Source organism: Marmota monax, unplaced genomic scaffold (assembly GCF_021218885.2).
Source record: "Marmota monax isolate L192 unplaced genomic scaffold, Marmota_monax_Labrador192_F-V1.1 WCK01_AAM20220418_F8-fsc00008, whole genome shotgun sequence".
NCBI lineage: Eukaryota > Metazoa > Chordata > Mammalia > Rodentia > Sciuridae > Marmota > Marmota monax.
Genome location: NW_026694432.1, coordinates 28,821,809 through 28,843,822, shown reverse-complemented (window position 1 = coordinate 28,843,822; position 22,014 = coordinate 28,821,809). Strand labels below are relative to the sequence as shown.

General features: G+C 56.9%; 1 protein-coding gene and 1 long non-coding RNA gene across 2 annotated transcripts in view; one reads left to right on the top strand and one right to left on the bottom strand.

Moving 5' to 3' along the window:
• LOC124110140 (uncharacterized) overlaps positions 1 to 14,542 on the bottom strand; it is a 27,886-nt gene extending 13,344 nt beyond the window's left edge. Inside the window, exons 1-3 of the long non-coding RNA XR_006857183.2 lie at positions 14,216 to 14,542; positions 11,312 to 11,432; positions 10,264 to 10,381 (exon numbers count right to left, since the gene is read on the bottom strand). This is a non-coding gene — a long non-coding RNA (uncharacterized LOC124110140). The remainder of the gene's footprint in view (positions 1 to 10,263; positions 10,382 to 11,311; positions 11,433 to 14,215) is intronic.
• Positions 6,962 to 22,014, top strand: Efhd2 (EF-hand domain family member D2). The gene is made up of 4 exons (XM_046469264.2): positions 6,962 to 7,297; positions 18,368 to 18,515; positions 19,627 to 19,758; positions 20,553 to 22,014. The coding sequence occupies exons 1-4, from the start codon at positions 6,999 to 7,001 to the stop codon at positions 20,682 to 20,684; spliced, it is 711 nt and encodes a 236-aa protein (XP_046325220.1). The 5' UTR covers positions 6,962 to 6,998; the 3' UTR covers positions 20,685 to 22,014.

The window sequence follows — 22,014 nt, the reverse complement described above, 5'->3', positions numbered from 1 at the left end:
TCCCCAGACATGGCAGTGAGAGCCAGCCCTGATGCACAAGCAGCCCTCAAGTCTCTACCTGCCTTGTGTTTGTTTAGACCTCATCAGTCAAAGCCAGGGTTGATGTGAGTGGGGATCTGGAGCTTTACAATCTGCCCACATCCAGTTTCTGTTATTGGAAGCTGAATGTGTTCCCAGCCGACACAGGAGGAGAAAGCTATCTTGATTCCCAATGACTTGCTGGTTCCTAGCTCACTTCCTTGTGAAGGCAGTTCCAATGCCTTCCCTTGGGTTCCACTAAGACCCTTTGTATCACACAAGATTTCTGGATTGCAAACAACAGAAACTTCCTGTGGCCCATAGGCAGAAAGGGAATTAGTTTTGTTATTTCAAGGAAATGAGGAAGTCTAAGCAAAAAAGAATCTGGCTTGGGCACGCAGGGACCTGCTTTTCCTCCCCACACATGCTCCTCTGGGTGTCCACTGGTGGAGTGTCTGCTATTTGCAGCCTTCACTGTGACACTGCTACACAGTCCCCACTGGTGGTTCTGAATAGCCACTGGCAACCTCTCTATGGGGAGAGGGCGCAGACCAAGGTACAACAAGGATCCCTCGAAATCCCTGATCTTCCTCTGCTCCTCCAAGAAGCTACGACAAAGGACTTCCTTCCGCCCTTGCCAACGGTAACCGGTTCGGGTTCTTGGAGTCGTGACTGTGACGATAAGGTGCCCTTCTCTGGCAGCTTGGCAGCATCACCAGTGCCTGTTGTTGCAGAAACTAGAGTCATGAAATGTCTGGGGGAAAAAAATAGCTCCTGGATCTGCGTTCCCAAACGTGCTCCCGGGAAATGCAGTGGTTTCCAATTTTTTAGGGACTTGGGGAATCAGAGCACTAGGGGAAGGATCAGAGGAAGCCCCATACCTGCTGAAGCCCCTCTTTCTCATGCAGAGGCCTCCCGGGCAGGAGGTCGGGTGCCCGGTGAGGGGAGACTATCTCGCTTATCAGCTTGGCCTCGTTTCCATCAAGATGCACCGCCTGCATCTGTCTGCTCAGTGTCCCCAGTTATTTTGGGCCGACTCATGACCTTGTGAGCCTGTTTCTGCCTTTAAAATATTTTTCTCTGCCCATCTGTTCCCCAGGAATCTATTGCACTGCCTCCGTCCTGCAACGGAAGCCTTGGCGGCTTGCTCGTTTTCGTTTCCTCTCGTGTCGAGCATACCGCTTTCCTCCCTCAGACCCTAAAATACTGGCAGCAGACATTTTTTCTTCCGACTAACTGTGGTCTCAGCAGAGATCAAAGGGGCTCTTTGACAGGCAAATCACCTTTACAGTTACATATCCAGCCTCCGTTCTTTCAGGCAGTGAATACTGGGTGCCTACTATGTGCCGGGCACTGAAGCTACTATGCTAGATGCTGTAGCCTTGACCTTGGCTCCCCCCTTTCCTGTTCTGATCTACTGCTTTAACTGAAAGGGAGTTGGAATCGTTACTGGGTGTGTCGCAAGCTAGAGCTCAGTTTTGACATTCACATATATTTTGGCTTTGAACAGGCTCACTGCTGGGTGTTCTCTAAAGAGAGCTGTAGGCAGCGATGACCCTCTTCTGGGAGTTTCTCTGTGCCTTCTGGCAGTTGACACTTAATAACTAACAATAGTAGCTACTTTTTATATTGCTTTTGCCAGCATCAGACCCTGTGCTGACAGGATCCCACTTAATACTACATGTATCACTGCAGTTTTGCCTATGGAATGACAAGTCCAGAGTAGGTAGGTAACTTGCCTAAGGTCACAGAGCAGGGATCAGCATCCAGACTTCTTCCCCTTAACTGCTCCAATGTATCGTCTTTTTCAGCAAATTCTATGAAACTGCTGGTTTTCTAGTCATCTGTGAAGATGGGGATGGCACTTTTTCTATAAAGGGACAAATAACAAAAGCCCGTTTTCTAATAAGAGGCCATTTTGCTTTGTCACCGTAGGGTCTCTGTTGCCTCTGCTCAGCTCTGCCATGGAGGATGATGGGTAAATGAATAAGCATGGCTATGTTCCAATAAAACTTTATTTATAAAAATAGGCAGTGAGCCAGATTTGCCAACCCTGTGTTCAGCTGACTAGATGATGCTTGCAGGAAGTCAAATGATCACTGTCCCCACTATGGAGAGCATGTTCAGTTTTCCCGTGTGCCATGAGCTGCTCTAAGCACTTCACATATGCTTTCTTATCTAAGTCTCCCAGGTAGTTTGGGAGGAGAGAGGACTTCCCTGGTACAGACGACACAACATAGGCCAAGAGGCACAGTAACCTGTGGGCCGGGAGTGCCCAGCCAGCTCCTAACACCCGCCATGCTGTCTCAGCCATCAGAACTGCATCCACACGGTGGGGAGCTGAGCCTGTGGCCGGGAAGACCCGGCTCCCCCAGCCCGAGCCAAGGGGATGCGCCTCCACTACCCAGCTCTTTCCACGGGCACCCCGGCTTTCAGCACCCTCTGGGCGTCACCTGCTTCCTCTAGTTGATACCTGAGCTCAGGTGTCTGCCGAGGCACCAGGCTAGTTCTCTCACCTGACTCTGCCTTTCTCTTCATGGACCCACTGTGGTTAGTCTTACAGTGTCCCTTTCAATGTCCCCAGCTCTCAGGTCCCCTGTGTGCAGTGTTTACCAGTACCTTCTGTATACTCCTCCTCCGTCCTGTCTGCTGAGAACAGAGCGCTTAAATGACCTCTGGGGCACAGTGATACCCAAGGACCAGCAGGTCACACAGCCCCAACCCCTATCTGATGCCACTGTCTGTCACTTCCTCAGAGGACACAGAGAACAGACATTTGAGAGGATTGTATTTTAAGAGCTTCTGTTAACCTTTTTGTTGAGTCATGTGGGTGCAGAAAAGTGTCAATTTAACAGCTTCTCTTTCTTGGCAATGACCTTGAGACCTAAAAATGGGCCACCCGATGCTCTGGAGGGGACGCTGAAAAGAACACCCACTCTGTCCCCAGCCCTGAGGCAGCTCAGGCCCTCCAGGACAAACATTTCTCCGCACTGACTTCAGGCCAGGCACCAAGTGGGCGCCGCGGATGGCAGTGGAACCAGGAAGCCGCATGGTGTGGGGCATCAGATACAAGCACTTCATTATGGATAATAAGTGCTGAGCCCCGACCACAGGGGGCTTCCCTGGAAGAGTTAGAGCCTCTCAGTCACGCAGCGGGGGGTCCAATAAATCTCACACTTCAACAGGAGGCCTGCCCTCCCCTGCTTGCCTACAACCAAGAATGTTCCAAGACCAGCGCCCAGTGCCCAACACAATGTGTCTTGATTGCCTGGAGAGAGCGCGCTGCTACTTCTCAGAGTAGCTGCCACCAGAGGAAAAGCCTTGATCAGCCGCCCATATTAGCACCAGCTAGGAAGGGGTCCAGGGGACACTGCAGAAGCAGCATCACTGGGATTTTAAGGTATCCCCCATACACGAACGCACACACACACCTGCGCACACACCTGCGCACACACACACCAACACATGCACACACACCTGCACACACACCTGAGCACACACACACACACTTGTATACACCTGTACACACACCTGCACACACACACCTGCGCACACACACCTGCACACACATCTACACACACCTGCGTGCGCACACCTGTATACACCTGCACAACACACACTAACACATGCACACACACACACCTGCTCACATGCATACTCTCCAGCCCATTCGAGTGTTAGACACTGATCTGCCCATCACTTGGACCCGCCAGAGACCAGCTGGCTATATGGAACTAATCTGAAAGACCATGGAGGGTCTCAAATATAATTCATAGTATCCAAGATCACCCCAAAGGCAGCTCTGTAGACAAGGCTTCTACCTGCAGTCGTTGACCCCCCATAACCTTTTCTCCCCCCCCCCAGGGGTGGCATCATGCCCCTGATACCAGCTGACCCTCATTGCACCCTTTGCCTGGCTTCCAGATTTTCAAGAGATAAGAAAGCCTCTGAGGCCAACCAGCCTAGGACTCCTTCCTCTGCCCTTACCCCAACTGCTCCAAGGGAGTATTAGTGTTGTCCCTGAACCTTGACCTCTGAGCATCTCCTCAATCCATCACGGGCTTCCTGCTGAGTGCAGAGTACACTGATTAGTTAGCACACTGTGTTTGTCAAGCAGGAAGCCCCTGCACCTTTTATGAGTCGGCTTTATCTCTAACAGCCGCCCCAGACCCCTCTTGCTTCCCCAGCATCTTGGGCTGGAGGGACCACCCAGGGCTGCCAGGCTCCGGAATGCACCCCAGTGTTCGTGCCACCTCCCCTAGGCCCAAGGGCCTTTCCCAACCCCTTTCTCTCCTTCTTGCTTCTCCCCCCACCTCTTTTCAAAATGCTGTTGTTTTTCTTAACATTCTTTCACCCCTCCCCAAAAGACAGTTACACAAGTAGATGTGGGAGGAAGGAGAGAGCCCCACTCAGCGATGACTCAGTGGCCTCCTCCCTGACGCTGGAACTTCAAAACTGGCTCTCACTCACCCCTGCCTCTGGAAAAGTCCTTTGCCGAGGGTGTGATTTTTCCTGAAGATCATTCTTTCTGCATGACCAAACGCTGCAATGTGTCACCAGTGCAGATCCCTTCTCTCTGCCAGAACCCATGCTTGGGGCACAATACTCAGAGTCGTTCCAAATGGCTTCCCCTAATAAAGAGGCAAGTGATGTTTCCTGCAGGTTCCGTCTCCACACAGAGCCCACACTTTGCTTTTCTCCCCTTTGGTTTTAGGGGGTGAAGGGGGCTGGGGGGGAGTCCTTTTCCTGAAGTGTGATGACCTCAGAAGGGGAAAGTTCAGATGAAATGATGCCCTTGGCCTGCATCTTTGGCTTTGGGTCAGATCAGCCACAGGCAGGGCCCGAGCCCAAGGCCTCCTCGAGATGGTCACAGCAGCAGGCAGCTGGAACTCAATGCTCTGCCAACCCTGACAGCTCTGAGAAAAAGCAACCCAAGAGGTGTTAAAGGGCTCTTCCATTCCAGGCAGCATTTCCTGAGCTCTGAGTTTAACATACCAAGGCTCTGGTGATCAGCTCCTCTTTTAAGATGCAACAGGAAATGAAAAGGAATTTCCCCTACCTCCGAATCCTGGTGCCTGCCCTGCGTCCCTAGGGCTGTGTCCACACAAGTCAAATGGGAAATTGACCACAAAGTTGGACAGACACAGCCAGTCCAAACAACCCCAACCAAAACCCCAGGTTTATTGCATCTATATAAGTTGTTTTTTCAAGAAAGCAATCCCTTCACGTAATCTCTACACTCTTAAGTTTGTTCCTGTGTCAAACAGATGCAAAACAGTCCATAATAAAACAGTCCTGCTTCATGCAGAATCGTTAGAAATCATGAGATGGGGCAAGTGGAGACTTGCCAGAGTTTTCAAAGTAATTAGCTGCTTTGGGAGGAAGACCAAGAATTTGGCAAACCTAAACATCTACAGACCTAACTGTAAACATGCCAATCTATACCCTGCCTCTGGTCGTTTGCATTCATTAAGTGAACTATTTTTCTTCCATTGGGTTCCTCAAGACTGCAAAGGGAGAAAGGGAGACTGCCTGGACCAAACTGCACAAGAAGAACAGAAACTTAATTCTGAACTTTAAGAAAATAAAACCATTTAGGCTGAGCGCCCTTACTGGACTCAGAAACAATCTCACAGACAAGTGAATGAAAATCTCACATTTTCTAAACTCTGAAAGTGCTTTTCTCAATTTTATCCTTTAAAATATCTTTCAATTCAGTGATTTTCTGAACTCAACAAATGCCAATTGAATGTCTTCTGTGCAAGCCTCTCTGAAGCAGCTTTCTGGCTTCACCTTCTCAGGTGTCTCTGCCTCCAGAGCATGGGTGCTGAGGCCCTGCGTCCATCCTTCCTCTGCACCTTGGCTGATGGGCGCAGATGCTGCACCCAGGACTCCGTGGAACATTTTAGAGAACACCTACAGAGTACCTTCCTCCAACTGGATCAGAGATTCTCAAACTTCAGGGAGCAGAACTCACCTGGGTGCTTGTTAAAATGCAGATTCCTGGGTTCCATCCCAGAGATGAGCAGTTTTTCTGGAGTGGAGCCTGGGAATCTGTATTATAACCAGTGAGACTGTGACTGTGGTTCTGAGGCTGGAGCTCCCCAGCTTTGCAGTTTTAAAGTGACAGACAGGACCAGGAAGATACTCTGTGAGCCCCCAGACCCCTTCCCATGAGTCTTTGGGAAAGATAGCTCTCCTCTGGGGCTTTCATCAAAATGGCACCATCAAGATCTCCTTGTGGTCCACCGAAAGTAGAGTCACAGGTGACAACCTGGCCCCACAGCTGTTCTGCCAAGTCATCCATGTGGTGATGGTGCTGCCCAGGAGGACAGGGTCAGCCCCTTCCCTTTCCCCTCTCCCCGTCTTGGAGGACTCTCCTGCTGGTCCCTCCTTTCAGGAAAGAGGCCAGCCGCCCCAGCCCAGGTCTAAGCTGGGCTCCTGCTCCCGGGTCCAGCTTCTCCAGACCCCTGCAACCCTCACGGAGAAGGCCAGCGTTGCACAGCGAGTCGTCTCCATGGCAACCGACAGGATGTCACGGACCCTGGACTTAACGGCAAGGGGATTCCAGAGAAGAGCCTGCGGGCGGCGCCCCCAACCCCGGACTCACACCCAAACTGCGGGCGAGCCCCTCTTCCTTCCCGCCGCGGTCCCCGCTCCGGCTCACATGCCGCGCGGGGGAGCAGAGGGAGGACGGGCTTTTCACGTGGCGCCCGGGCCTCACCCGGGGCGACGATGGCGGGCTCGGAAGCCGGACCACTTGAGCCCCGGCGACTGAGGAACCCCGCGCGGGGCGGGAGCCGGCCGGCCGGGAGCGGGAGGCGGGGCCGAGGGTGGGGCGTGGGCGGTCCCCGAAGTCCCACCTTCGGGGGCGGCGCCTGGCGCCGGGGAGTGTCAGGAAGAGGAAGAGCGCGGCCGGCGGCGGTGCGCGGCGCGCGGCGAGCAGCGGCCGGGCGGAGGCGAGCGCCGCGCGGGCCACCATGGCCACGGACGAGCTGGCCACCAAGCTGAGCCGGCGGCTGCAGATGGAGGGCGAGGGCGGCGACGAGGCCGCGGAGCAGCCCGGCCTGAACGGGGCGGCGGCGGGGGCGCCCGACGAGGCGGCCGAGGCGCTGGGCAGCGCGGACGGCGAGCTGAGCGCCAAGCTGCTGCGGCGCGCGGACCTCAACCAGGGCATCGGCGAGCCCCAGTCGCCCAGCCGCCGCGTCTTCAACCCCTACACCGAGTTCAAGGAGTTCTCCAGGAAGCAGATCAAGGACATGGAGAGGATGTTCAAGCAGTGAGTGCCCCGGCCCCCCGCCACCCGGCCTCGGCCCGAGCCCCGACCCCATCCCGCGCCGCCAGCCCAGCGCCCCCGGCACACCCGGCTGGGGCACTCCAGCCCTTCCAGATCATTACGAGGCTCCCAGACCCGCCACCCACCACGCAAATGGGTCCGGGGGCCGCCGGGGCCCCTGGCACGTGACCCCTCCTCGTAGTGATGCCTCCTCGGGTGCACCACAGGCGCGCGCACGGGGCTGGGAGCCCCAGGGCTCCCCAGATAATCACGATCCCCCCTCCCGCGGCCGCCGCCACCACACAGGGTCCCGGGACCCACGGGACCCTGCGCCCTGTTATTGACTCTTCCCCCACCACCCACACCTATACACACGGAGAAGGAGGGCCTGGCGACCTCCCTTCTCCCCCCACATCCCAGCCACTCTCTTCCCCACCCCCACCCCTTACCGGCTGGTCAGAGATAAGTACCCGGTGCCTCTCCAGGGAGGCCAGTCCTGCACGGTGCCAGACACATCCCTTTTGTTGGGGTCCTGTCTTTTCCTCTGTTTATTCAGATCTGCCTCAACATGGGTTCTGGAAGGGACGCCCCCACCCCTCGAGTTATTCAGCATCTTTCTAGAAAACTGTGGGCAAAGACTCCTCAGCCCTTCTACCCCTACCCCATTCCCCGTGTGTTAGCCAAGTGCCAAATCTTTGGCCCTCAAGTGGTCTTCCTGGGAAGGGGCCCCTCAGTCCCTGTCCCCAACTCTGTGGGCGTGCAAACTGCCCCCAAGCAGCCCCCTGGAGGCAAAGTCCTCTTTCTACACACCCAGATCCACCCTGCTCATGGCCTCCTGGCCCTCTGCACCCAGCACTGCTGTCACCAGGCCCCCCACCACCCAGCCTTCCCTCCCCCATGGGATCCCCAATGCCCCACACCCACTCCATTCAGCTAGGGGCTGTCCTCTCTGATGTACCCCTGCCCTTTATTCCATGATCCCACGCTGCACTGCACCAGGTTGGCCGGGCACTCCCAGGCCCTTGGCCTCAGCCTTTCACCCCCCACAGAGCAAAACTTAACACTGCTGGGGAGGAACTAGAGAGGAAGGTGCCAGTTCCTCCTCAGGCCTGTCCCTGGGTCCACCCTGTTGGGATTGAGATGGGCAGCCCCTCTCCCCAGCCATATTTGTGCCCATGGAGTCCCCCTGCCTTTGTTAGCCTTCCCCACCTTCTGTTGCCTGTCCCCGGGCCCTGGCTCCTGGACAGGGAACAGCCCACAGGTACTGGACTGGAGTCGTTTCCAGAAGAGGGTGGCACCACCAGGAGGCCGAGTCTTGGGCAGAAAGGACAAGAGGTCTAGCCACCCAGCACAGGCAGGCCAAGATCGAGGGAGAGGTGTGACAAGGCTGGCGCCAACTGGCCTGAACAGGCAGAGGGGTGACAGCCACAGCCACAGCAGCTCACAGCCCAGAAACCAAGCAGGAAGCCCAGGGAGGGCCGTGTCATGGGGCCACAGCTTGAGAAAGGCGTCTCCCACTTCTCTGCTCCATCTGCAGCTTCTGCATTTGGCCCCAAACAGGGGAAGAGGGTTTTGGTTCCCAGACTCAGGTGGTGGCTAGAAGCCCCATACTCTCCCGGAGATCAAGTCCTTGACCCCACCCCAAACCTCTGCCTGGAAGTCCGGGTTGCTAGGAGCCCCCCCTCTGATTCAGGCCCTGGCTGGCGTTCTAAGGTTTCCTCCCAGCCGGGGCCAGGCTGGCCAGGTCAGGACAGGGTTTCCCGCATTTCAGAGCAGCCGGAGAACTGCTTGGGCCACAGGGTGCTGTGTGACTTCCTTGTGGAATTTGCCCTGGGGAAGTCCAGAGGCTCCTCGGTGACCTGACTCAGAGATCCCTGCATTGATAGTGGTACTGAGGCAGGGATGAGTTCCTGGGACCTTCCAGCAGCCCGTGACATGAGATGGCTTCATCACCCTTGCGCGGGTGGGGAGTCTCCTTATTTATCAGATAAGTTAAATAACTTGCCGAGACACATAGGTAGAAAAATGGGTCAGGGCAAGATTTGAACCCAGGTCTGTGACCCCCAAACCCCCGTTCTTCCCGACTGAGTTTCCTGTTAGACTCACCTGCGGCCACATCAGAAAACCACCCCAGCACCCACTTCCATGTGCACAGCTGATTTCCCTCTTGGTGTACCCACGGCCAGCCCCCGTTTCCCCTTTCCTCCAGAGGCCTCCTTCTCTTGGGCTTCCACAGCATCCCTGTCCCCCCAAAAGATGGAGCTGTTTGGGGAGAACCCGGACCCCCACAGTGAGCAGGGCCTGGAAGGCAGCAGTCTGATCAGAAGGGGCGCAGCAGGGAAGTCCTGGAGTATTTGCAGATACACAGGATGTTTGGGGACAAGTTTGATGAGGGGTGCCCTGATGGAGAGTAGGGGAACTGAACCTTCCAGTCCTTTCCTGGCACCAGTCCCCTCTGCTAGGAGGGCTGAGGGGGGCCAGGAAGCTGGACCTCTAGGGAAGGAAGTGGCACCCGCCAGGGGCCCTGGCTTGGTGGAAAGTGGCAGATTTTGTATTCAAGGAAACAAGGCTTCACTGTGCCAGCCCAGCCCAGCCCAGCCCAGCCGAGGCCCGGCTGTGAACAGCCGACAGACAGGCTCTCCTGGAGGACAAAACCCCTGTTCTGCTTCCACTGTCCAAGTGGGACAGCCGCCTCCCGGGTCCCAGCAGGGCCCAGGGATCACAGCCAGGACATCAAATCCAGGGCTGGGCTAAGAGGAGAGGGGAGGGGGGAGGGAGCCTGCCCTCCTGGGACGCTGCCACCAGCCCAGTGTAGGAGATGGGCTGGCAGATAGGCCCCTGGGGGCTGGCCTTTCTCTGGTGGCCACGAGCTAGGGAGCCTAGCCCACTTGCCCTCCCTGGGCCTCAGTCTACCTATCTTTCAAAGAGCAGGCCATATCTGATGATTCCCGAGGACCTTCGGCTCTCACCTTATTTCTGAGGGGGTCCTGAGAGTGTCTGGATGTCAGCATTGACTTCCAGAGACGTCTGGCTCATCCATTCAGCATGGATTCAGCAGATACATCCTGAGAACGGTGGTAGAGGAGACTGGAAAGGCCAGGGGGAAGTTAGACAGGTTCTCGCCATTACTGATCCCCACCCAGGGCCACGTAGGTGCCTCCTGGGAGAGACCTGAGGGTTGACCCCCACCCTGTCCTCATTTTACAGAAGAGGAAACTGCGACCCAGCAAGGAGTTGTGACTTGCTCATGGTCACCCAGAGGTTTTCAGTGGCTGAGCCAGAACATCCTTGTCTGAACAGTGGGAAGAGTGGGTCCTGCTTCTCAGGCTGCGTCCTGCTGTGGTGCCAGGTGCAGAGCCACTCCATCCTGGCCTCTCCTATGGCCCAGGGCTGCATCCCTAGCCTCGAGCCCCCTACCTTCTTCTTTCCCCTCTCTACCCATCCATCCAGGGCTGTTTCTAGAACGTTCCAGTGGGGAGGGGATATAGGATAGCCCAGAGACCCTCAGGGATGCCCACCTCTGGGCTAGCCACAGCCTCAGTGGGGCTCTGGAGGGTTCTGTAAGCTGAGACCTGCCAGCAAGGTCGGCAGCCCTGTAATCCTGAACCTACTGTGGAATCTGAGGACGATGCCCTGGTTCCTTGTCTCGCCCAGCCCCGCAGCCCTATCCCCAGCTTCCTCATCTCATGACCCCTTACGTCAGAGAGACAGGTTTCCCTTTCCTTCTGGCCAGCTCTTACTGTCACAAGTTCCCGAGGCCACCTGCCCTCCCCTGCAGCGGTCAGGAGCAGGACCTTTGGAATCTGTAGCCCTGGGTTGGAATCCCAGGTGTGGGCCCTGGAGCAGCGTTGAACTAGGACCCACACTGGGCTTCAAAGGGCTCACCCAGCACTTGGCCCAGGGTGAGTACTTCCTGGGCTGCTGTCGCCGTCACCCGCAAGGCAACATCCCTCACCCCAGTCCTGAGCAGGGCCCAGGTGGTGGTCATACCCACCCATCCTGGCTGCCTCCACTTACCCTCAAAGGAGCTGCCAGGCTGGCAACCATCTTTTGCTTGGGGCCTGAGTGACAGGGACCTGGTGTAAGAGTCCACCTTTCTTCCTGCTGAACAGACACTCAGATTCACAGCTTCGTATGGCTTTGATAAATAAGAAAAAATGGAGGAATGAATTCATTATCAATTCCGTGGAAGGCAGGTGGTAGAAGAGCTCATAGCAGCGCTGGCCAGACACAGGGCTGAGACTCCAGTGCCCACTGCTCCCACCCAGCTGTGTCTCCCTAAGCAGGGCGCTCAGTTTTGCTGGGTGGCCCTGAGGCTATAGGAACTACTGTTAAAGTAAGGATCCAGTGTGAAAAAGCCCCGTCCTTGTAAGGAGTGCGTGGCGGCACCCGGTCTGCAGGCTGTTGATATGATGGGGATGCTTTGGGGAGACACAAGGTCTCCCCATGATCGTGACCCACAGGTAATAGTGGAGTCTCTTCTGTGTGCAAGTTCTAGAGAATCAAGTGAGGAATCAGCTCCTACCTTCAAGAGGCATCTTACAGAGAACCCTGATGTGCAGGGGTCCTTGGGGTAGAGCTGGGCCCGCAGGGCTGGAAATGGAAGGTTCTTGAATTTCCACCACGAGGTCTGAATGCTGCCCTGCGTGCTCCCCGCATCCAGCCCCCACCTCCCGCCTCTGTGTTGAGTGAGCCGCCAGGTACACCTGCTCCCAGAGGAGTTGATCTGTATGTCCTGTGTGACACATGAGGAGATGGAGGCTCAAGGAGGTTGAGTCACTTGCTCAGGGTTGTACCCAGTGGTGGTGGCAGGATTAGAACCAGGTGTCCCTGCAGAGAGCCCTTTGTCTGTGATGGAGGTGGGGGGGGTACCTCTGCAGGTGGAGAGTTGGGTCTTCCCTGCAGCAGCCAAGAGCCCGACCTTCCGGCTGACCTTGATGTACACCTTCCTGCCTGCCTTGTCCCCTCTGCCTCTTCTGAACTCTCCTGTTTGCCATCTGGGTCACAGCAGGCTCAGGGACCCAGGTCTTCCCGCCACTGGAGCAGAGTCACTCCACAGCCTCAGGAGGGACAGCCCCCACCCTCCAGCAGTTCAGTGCCCCTGGCCGCAGGGCAGCCTCCCCCTGGCCGACTTCTGCTTTTCAAGGAGAGCAGAGCAGGGCTCAGGCCAGGAAGGTGTGGCTCCCACGTGGAGGCGTCCTGAGCCTGAGGACCCTTCCCAGCACCTGCTGCTCACCCCACCCAGAGGCCACCTGGACCTGCTCCACTCCAGGCCCCTGGCCTCCTGCTGAATCCCACAAATTACAAGACCTCCATCACCCATTTCACAGCTAAGGACACTGGTCTCAGAGAGTTCTGTGACTTGCCCAGTCACACAGCTGGAAAGAGGCTGAGACAGGATTTGAACCCAGGACTGGCTAACTCCAGGCCCCTGACCCCTTACTCACTTGGTCCATGGACCCACAGCAGCAGCAGCAGCGGGGAGCTGGTGAAACCTGCCAGACCAGAGTCTGCATTTTAACACAACTTCCAGGTGTGCACCCAGGCACAGCCTGTCCTCCACCTGCCTCAGGCAGACCTGAGGGTGAACCTACAAGATGACTTATCTGACTGCTCAGGATGGCAAGATGATGGAGTAAGCTAGATACTAAAGACCAGGTGTATTAGGCATTCAGTAAGTGCTCTTTTAATCACTACCATGACATTTTTGGGGTCTTTTTGCAGCGCTGGGGATGGAACCAGCAAGCACTCTGGCCTCCCACTGCATCCCCAGCCCAACAGCGGTTATTATTAAGAACAGGCAGGAAACAAACTCCAGATGCTACAAGAGCAGGCAATGCTCCTTCACAGTTGTGACTGGTTGTAAGGGTGTTGTTGAACTTGAGGTTAAGGTGTCCCTGAACCCTGCTGGGTGTGATGCACACGCCTGTAAGTCCCAGCGACTCAGGAGGCTGAAGTAGGAGGATCATATGTTAGAGGCCAGCCTCAGCAACTTAGTGAGACCTGGTCTCAAAATAAAAAATCAGAAGGGCTGGGGATGTGGCTCAGTGGTAAAGTACTGCTGGGTTCAGTCCCCAGTACTAAAAAAAAAAAAAAAAATTTAAGTTCCTGTACCTGTCCCTTGACAGCCTCTACCAATTGCTGTCACCCTGGAGGCTCTCACTTGATCCTCAGACTCACCAAAAAAAAAAAAAAAAAACAGGGTGGAGCCATGAGCACCACAGTGGTTCATTCATGATTTCTCTCTCTCTCTCTCTCTCTCTTTCCCACCCCCTTCTCTCTTTATCCCTATCCCCTCTTGGCTGATGTAGGGTAATGGTTCAAGGTCAGATTCTGCAGATAGGACTAGAGGAAGTGGCCCCGGTGGCCTTTCCCCCACTTGCACCAGACAGTGGGGCAGTGTGCAGAACTAGTCATTACCAGCACTAGGCGGACCCCTGCCTGTCCCTGCGCTTGGGCTGGGTCCAGCTGGCCACAACAGCCAGCAAGGTCAGACTTTTCTGTCCTCTAGAACTTTGTTGCCCCAAGGAACCTGCCTTCCCACTTCTCAGGTCAGAGCATAGAGGCCCAGGCCTCCCTATGAGGAGCAGGAGGATATTACTACTATGAAATTAGTAGGTCTGAAGCCCCTGCCAGGTGCTATTTTATTTACTACTTAATAATCCTAGTGGTGGATTTTAACAAGAGTAATAACTGAATGCTGCGACCAAAGCCAGGTAGTCCTGGGGGCACCTGAGACTCTGTCTTCCTGGGGCTCTGCAGGCCCAAAGGGACAGAGGCCTGGCAGGGGTTCAGGAGGGACAGAATGGGGTCCCCTGTGCTCCCACACCACGGTTCCCACCCGAGCAGAGCAGTGGGCTTCCCATCCTCAGAGGTGCTCAAGGCGCACTAAATGACATGCCCTCCGGTGCCCCTTCCAACCTGAGCTCGGATGCAGGGTGCAGAGGTGGCGTGTTTCCGGTCAGGCAGGCTGGGATCTCGGCTGCACCCTGGCCGGGGCCAGTTGGTTTGCATCTCTGAGCCTCCGTCTCCCCACCTGCTAAACAGGGGTGTGTGCACGGGCTCCGTGGAGGTCTCTTAAGGAAACCCCAGCGCGCAGTGCCAGCTTGGAGAAGGCGCTCAGCACAGAGCAGCTAGGACAGATAATATTGTTCTGACGGGACGGGCCTGGGTGTGCCCTGGCACTGATATCACGCCACTGGAGCCAGCCACAGAGGACTCTTGGGGATCCAAACTGGGGTGGGGGGAGGGAAGCAGCCGACAGGGTGTGACCATGCTCAGCCCAAAGGCAGGGTCTGCCTGGGTGGTGGCCATGTCACTTTCAGGGGGGATGGGAGGGGATTTTGTCACCAGCATCCGGGACAGCAGCTGCCGAGCCCTCCCTGGTGAGAGCTATTCAGGGGGAGGCGGGCAGGAATGTGGGCACAGGGCCAGGCTCCCTCTGGTACTGCAGAAAAGTGCTGCGCTCCAGCCGGGCGGCACTGTCAGTCCCACCCGATAGCATTGGCCTTGGCACCCTGCAAGCTGGGAGTGTGGGACCCTGTGAGGGGCGGTGCAGAGGCAGGGAGAAGGAACACAGAAGGTTCCCCATGCAACAGCCACCGTTATGGTGGAATCAGCAAGTTTTATGCACCTACTGTGTGCTAGCCATTTTATATCCCTAGTTGTGTTACTTTTTAAGAATCCTAAGGGTAGATGGTAACAATGACAACGATTGGTCATTATAGTTACTGTGTAATAAGAAGGGTTTGTTACAGGCGGGAAGCCTCTTCTAATCCTCATTCTAGGAAAAAGAGTGCTTTGACCCAGATGGGAAAATTGAAGCTCATGGGGTTAGGTGACTTACCCAGGGTCACCCAGCCAACAGGTGGCAGAACTGGGGTTTGAATCCAGGTCAGTCTCAGTTAACCCTGAAGACCTGGCAACTCCCCAGCCTCAGAGCGCATCAGGGCCAAGAGCACACAGCGTATGTCGTTCACAGGAGTCTTACAGCACCTCCTCCCGGGGCCCCACACCTGGCCTCCCCCAGCCTTCTGTCACCTCACCTTGGCGATTGAAGCGTTGTTGGCACTTCTGCCACTCCTGCATGGTCCCCTTGGGGGTCAGAGGCTGCCTGGGATGGAGCCCAGCCCTGGTAATTGATTGACTCTTGATTGATACAGGCAGCGGTTCACGGTGTGGTTTGAGCCACAGCCCAGCCAAGTCTGGGAGCAGCCAGAGACAGAGGAATCCAGAATCCAAGTCTCCTTCCAAGTTTGGACACTTTATCTGCACTTCCTCTGAGAAGTGCAGCTGGGGCTCAGAGAGAGAAGGGCCTGGGACCCCCAGGGCTGGGGCTGAGTCCCCGGCCTGCTGGTGCCCTCCTGCCTAATCCTGACCCCCAGGGGAGCTGAGCACAGAGGCTAAAGGGGAGGTGACTGACGCACAGTGGGGGCTTAGTGGCTAAATCCCCCTGGAGGGTGGGAGCCTGGCCTCTGTGGGTGCAGTCAGTCCTCGGTGGGCCCCTGAGAGCCACCGATCTGTCAGGGGTCCTCACTTCAACACTGCTGACATGAGGCCAGATCATTTCTTACGCCCTGGGCACTGTGAGGTGTTTCATCCTGGCCTTGACCCACCAGATGCCAGTAGCACCCCCTCCCCAGTCGAGACAACCCAAAACATCTCCGGATATTGTCACATGTCCCCTGGGGGACACACACCCCTGAAGAACTATAGTATGCAAATATTGAGCCCAGGCCATCTGGCTGCAGAGCCTGGACATTTGTCCCCAACCTCCATTTGGAGCCCAAGGTCAGAAAGCAGGGGTTGTGATCCTGGTGGCCACTGAGGAGGGGTCCGAGTGACTTGCCTCAGGAGAGACCAGGTGCCACACCAGGCCCCTCTGTGAGGGCTGCCTCGGGGGTCCTGAAGCAGCCCTGGCGCTCTGCCACCTGCAGGCAGACTGGAGAGCCGGAAGGAGGGGCCCCAGTCGCCCGGCAAGGCCTTTCCTGCTTGAGATGGAGGTTGGGCCATGGGAGCTGCCTGACCCTCACCACCAAACCGCACCTGCTTCCGCCCAAGCCGCAGCCCACAGGCTCTCTGGCCCGACTCCCCCAGTGGGAACAAGGCCTCAGGACTCTGCATTCCTTTCAGGGTTCCATCTTTCCTGTATGCATTACTTCCAACCACTGACTCACTTGTGAACTATTTATACCCCTCCCACAAATGCTCCCCTCCGCTCTCCAGGCAGACCGGCTGTGCTCTGCAGGCAGCCCTGGGACATGTGGGAGCGGCCGTGCACAAATGTGCGGGTTTGAGCCTGACAGTCCAGCTCCACCTTCACTACTGTGTGGCCTTGGGTGGGTTACTTAACCTCTCTGAAACTCCATTATAAAATTAGATGATTGCCAAAATTAAGTAAAATGAATAGGTTAAGTTCTGGTGCAAAGGCAGATTCCAGTTAGTGGCTGCTATTAGATATCTAAAGTCATGCAAAGTTAACAAGAGAAAGACAAAGGGAGGTGGGAGCCCAGAGCAGCCTCAGAGTGAAATATGTTCATGCAGGACCTCCAGGTACTTGGGCCCTCTGTGTCACACGGCTGTTACCAACACTGTTCTCAGCCAGCCAACTGCAGGCCTTGGGGACGATATGAAGAGATTGTGTTAGGTTTAGAAAAACTCACCCCCCACCCCCGACCGCTCTCCCCAGCTGTCCCAGGGCACAGGCAGGGCCTGGCTGGACCTTGCAATAAGCCCCCATCCCCTGGGCTGTGTGCTCCAGGCACCAGCAGCACCTCCCCAGCTAGGGACAGGCCTGGAGGCCACTCTGACTCCCACTCGTACCACAGGAGACTGGTCGAGATGGACATTTAGACCCAGCCTGCGGCCTGACCCTGGCACTGCCAGGCGGTTGTTGGTAGAAAGAGGCGTGGGCAGAGGCCTGGCTGTCACCAGCGCTGCCACCCCTGCAGGCTCGTGGCCAGCTCTTCCCTGAACACACCCCAGGCCTGCACTCTGCCCGAGAAGTTGGTCCTCCTGAGACCTGCGGTCCTGCCCCATCCTAGACACTGCCCTAGACAAGAGCAGAGACACTCTGACATTCCTTGTTCGTTCTTGCATCACTCGCAGCAGGTGGCAGGCTAGGGAGCAGGAAGTAGAATGCCCAGTACAGAAAACACTGTGTGGGAAAAGCCACTCATTCCATGGAGAGAGGGATGGAGGGCTGGGGTGTGGCTCAGGGGGACCTAGAAGGTGCCAGGCCCTGGCTTGATCCCCGCAAAAGAAAGAGGAGGAGAGACTCCGTTGACATGCCACTTCCTCTACCTGTACTTCTCAACTGGGAATGGTTTTGCCCCCTAGGGACACTTGGCAGTGTCTAGGGGACATGTTTGGTGGGAAGTAAACAAAATGTCCTTCCCAATACGCTGGAAGTCTGAGGTGGAGACTCCCTGCCTCCCCCACAAGGCTCCACCACCGGAAGTGGACCCTGGGGAGAGGGGAGTTCCCAAGCAGGTGTCCTGAGGCCAGCAGGTGCTGGCCATGGGCGGAGCTCGTCTCAGTTGGCCCACACCCTGTGGTGTGAGGTCTTTCTCACTTGTTCACGTCACACTCAGCATAGGGACTGTGGTCTTGTGGTCACAGCTTCCTCCCAACCAGGCTTGACAAACAGCAATGTCTGCCGGGCGTGATGGCGCTTGCCTGTAATCAGAGGCTCAAGAGGCTGAAGCCGAAGGATCACAAGTTCAAAGCCCCTCAGCAATGGCGAGGCCCTGTCTCAAAAATAAAAAGGGCTGGGGATGTGGTCAGTGGCTAAGCCTGGTTCAATCCCTGGTTCCAAAAAAAAAAAAAAAAGCATTGTTCAACATGCAGGAGGCTGGGGGGCTCCCAGGCTGTGTGGGGAGTTGCCCAAGGCCGCAGGTCACCAAGCTGAGCCACACATCAGGACCTGTCTGGCTGAGGTCCCTTCCAGCCGTGACAGGATGACATGATGGTGCTAGGTGTCCTCTGGGCCCCAACTCTCAGACTTGCCGCCTCTCACCAGTGAAGTCTGAGGTGCGCCAAGATGTCCTCAGGCCCCTCTCTCTCTGCCCACAGGTACGATGCCGGACGGGACGGCTTCATCGACCTGATGGAACTGAAGCTCATGATGGAGAAACTTGGGGCCCCCCAGACCCACTTGGGCCTGAAGAACATGATCAAGGAGGTGGACGAGGACTTGGACAGCAAACTCAGCTTCCGGGAGGTGAGCACTGCCCAGCCCACCTCCGTCAAGGCTGTCCCTGAGATCTTGGTGGCCAGGGTGACACTGACCCTCCCCCACCCCTTGTTGATGACTGACACTTGACCACGTGAGGCTTCAAGGGCATCCCACAGCAGGCACCAGGGGGGTTCTGAGATGCCCTAGACGAGGACAGTCGTCCAGCCCTTCGTGTATGGAACATACATTGAGTGGCTTCTGTATCCCCAAACCTGACCAGGCCCTGAGGGTACAGAGAAAGTCCCTGTCCTCAGAGTCTCCTGCAATATGGAGGAGGAGATGCCAAGAGGACACTAGCTCAGTGCTGGGTAGCTAGACATTGAGGGTCGCCTCCCTCACACTGAGATAGGCGCCGAGGGCAAGCCTGGTTGGTGGCGGAGGAAACAGAGGCTCAGAGCCACCTAGGAATGGCGCTAGACCCAGGCAGCACAGGGTTAGATGCAGGGCGGGTGGCCTCTGCAGGAGTCCTGGGCCCTCAAGAGCTGGCAGGAAGCCTAACCAGTGTTGTGCCCTTGTCCAAAAAAAACTTAAGCGGTGCAACAGACCACTTGTGACTTTGCACTAATTTACTGTGCTCACCGAATTGAAAACTTTGGACTTGGTAGGTTAAAGAAGGCAGGGGAGAGAAAGGTAGCAAGGGCCTGGGTGAGGATGAGCGGCCCCAGGGGGTAGGGGTGGGGAGAGGGCAGCCCAGAGGACACAAGTTCAAATCCTTGTGGCACTTGCTGGCACTGGGACATCAAACACGTCATTCCTGTCTCTGAGCCTTCTGTGCCTTTACAGCTGAGTAGAGAACGTATCTGCTGGGGGAAGGGTGGAGACGGATGCTGGGTTGCAGGAACTAGATGTGGACGGAGAAGGGCCACAGTAACTCCGACCCGGAGAGCAGGCCGAGTCGCCTACCCTCCCATCCTGCACCTGGGTGACAGAGGGCCGCAGAGGGAAGGGCAGGGGACACAGAAGATGCGAACCCAGCTCTCTGGCTCCCAGGCCTATGAGCCAGGCTCACGGGGTGCCTGAGGCTGGGGCCCGGGTATGGTCAGAGACCTTGTCCCCTCCGGTCCCCACCTGACCCTTGGTGCCTGTCCCGCTGCAGTTCCTCCTGATCTTCCGCAAGGCAGCGGCCGGGGAGCTGCAGGAAAGCGGGCTGCACGTGCTGGCCCGCCTCTCCGAGATCGACGTCTCCACCGAGGGCGTCAAGGGGGCCAAGAGCTTCTTCGAGGCCAAGGTGAGGAGGCTGGGACTGTGCTGAGGCTGGGCGGTGTGCCCTGAGCCCAGCTTAGCTTGGGGGTCAGCACAGCCCCTCCTGTCCCTACTGAGGCTGCAGAGCAGGCACGGGGCTTGGCTGGGCCCAAGGAGCCCTTAAAGGGGAAGGGCCGGGGGACAGCAGAGTAGGCCAGAAACATAGCAGGGACTCCCCAGAGATGCCAGCCTGCCAACCCCAGCCTGGAGGAACCAGGAGGGGCCCCCAAGGCCACCAGCGTGCACAGCCACTCCCCTTTCAGCACATGCCCAGCTGGAGGAGACACATCTGGTCTCGTGGCTCCTGAGCCTGGACATATACCCCCTGGGCCACCAGGGCACCTGTCTCCCTGATTTCTTCCTCTTCCTGGGTGAAGCTGAGACTCTTCCTTTCAAAGATCTCCTCCCCCTCCCCCTGGACTCCCAAGCCTTGATGGAACATAGGGGGGTTCACCCATGGAACTGGGGTGCCGTGGGTTTTCCCGGACAGGAAATCAAGGATGACCTCAGCAACTCCCACCCGAGGAACCCTGAGTGTGCATCAGCCACTGAACAGGCGTCCAGCCCCCAGGGAGCAGGGAGATGCGCTTTATTGAGCCAGTTCTAGGTGGAGAAGGCAGCTCAGAGAGGTGCATGCGACCCCGGGGCCAGAGCGGGTGCAGCTGGGGCCGCGGGTCCGCTGGGGTGCAGCAGAAGCATGAGCCCAGAGGGACCCCAGCAGGCAGCCCGTGGTGGCGGTGGGGAAGCCCCCCAAGCCCTGACGCTGCCTCCCCGCCCCAGGTGCAGGCCATCAACGTGTCCAGCCGCTTTGAGGAGGAGATCAAGGCGGAGCAGGAGGAGAGGAAGAAACAGGCGGAGGAGATGAAGCAGCGGAAAGCAGCCTTCAAGGAGCTGCAGTCCACCTTCAAGTAGCAGGACACGGCCACCACCCCCCCTGGCCGGGCAGCCAGAAGGCAGGCGGTGGGCCAGGGGGACAGCCAGTCCTGGGCTCTGTCCCGTGGGACCACTCCTAAGAATCTAAATTGTGAAGGAGCTAGTTGAGGGGGTCTCCTGAGTGCCCTGGCCACTGCCTGCTCCCTCCCACCGTCCCTGAGGCTGCCACACCACAGCTGCCCCTGCCTCTGCCTGGCCCAGCCCTCCGCGGCTCTCACCCCAGCTGCCCCTGTGCCTGCTCTCCTCACACTCACCCCTCTCCCTGCCACCTGCCCCCGGGCCGGGACAGCCCCTCCCTAGACTGGAGCAGGAGGGACCCTCGAGCAGACCAGAGCCTATGAGAGGGCCCTCCCCCAGGACTTCTCCTCTGGCTCCACCCCCTCTGCTGGAATGGGAGGACTTCTATTTTGGTGAAGGGACCCAGGCCCTGGCGCCCCGTGCAGACATGGAGATGGGACCCCTCCAGGCAGGGTGAGGGGGCCGCTGTGTGCCAATCTACCTCACGGTCCCACACTCTGCCGGGCATGCCATGGGGTCACGGCGGGAGGGCCTTTGGGGACAGAAACAGGTGCTCCCCGCACCCGGCCCCAGAACAACCTGAGGGCCCAGGGGACCATGCAGAGAGGAGGGCGGGGAGGAAGGACTGACGCCTGTTTAGAAAGAACCAGCCCTCGGCTCATTCCCCAGGAGGTGACAGAAGTGCTTCGTGTGTGCAGCACCTGCAGTGGGGAGCCGGACCGCCCCTGGCACGCTATCCCGCCTTGTCACCAGCCCCGGCTAGGAAGCATGGGGACCCTGTGCCCGCCACCAGCCGCGCCCGGCCCGTCCCGCCGCGGCCCCCAGTGCGCTTGCTCACGTGTGTGTCCGTGTGTGTCCGTTGCTGTGTCGTGAAACTGTGACCGTCACCCAGTCCAAACAAGTGAAGGGCCACCGAGGCCACAGTTATGCAACTTTCAGTGTGTCGTGACAGCGTCACTGCTTTTTAAACTCGGTAACTCTTTATTTTAGTACCATGTCGCAGGAGTCGGCGGAGCTCCAGCGAGACTTGCAGAGGTTTTATTTTTTTGGCCTTAGGATCTGCAGAAATTAGGAGGTTCCGGGTCCGAGCAGCGCCGGGCCCTGGGTTGCGTTTGCCTTAGCGGATATGTTTATACAGATGAATATAATTTCTTTTCCTTTGGGCTTTTTGCTTTTTATTTTTCTCCCTTCTCAACACCCCCCTCCCCCCCCCAAAAAAAAAGGCTACTTCTTCATTTGGTGGTACGATTATTTTTTTTAACTAAAATTAAGATAAAATTCTATATTCTTA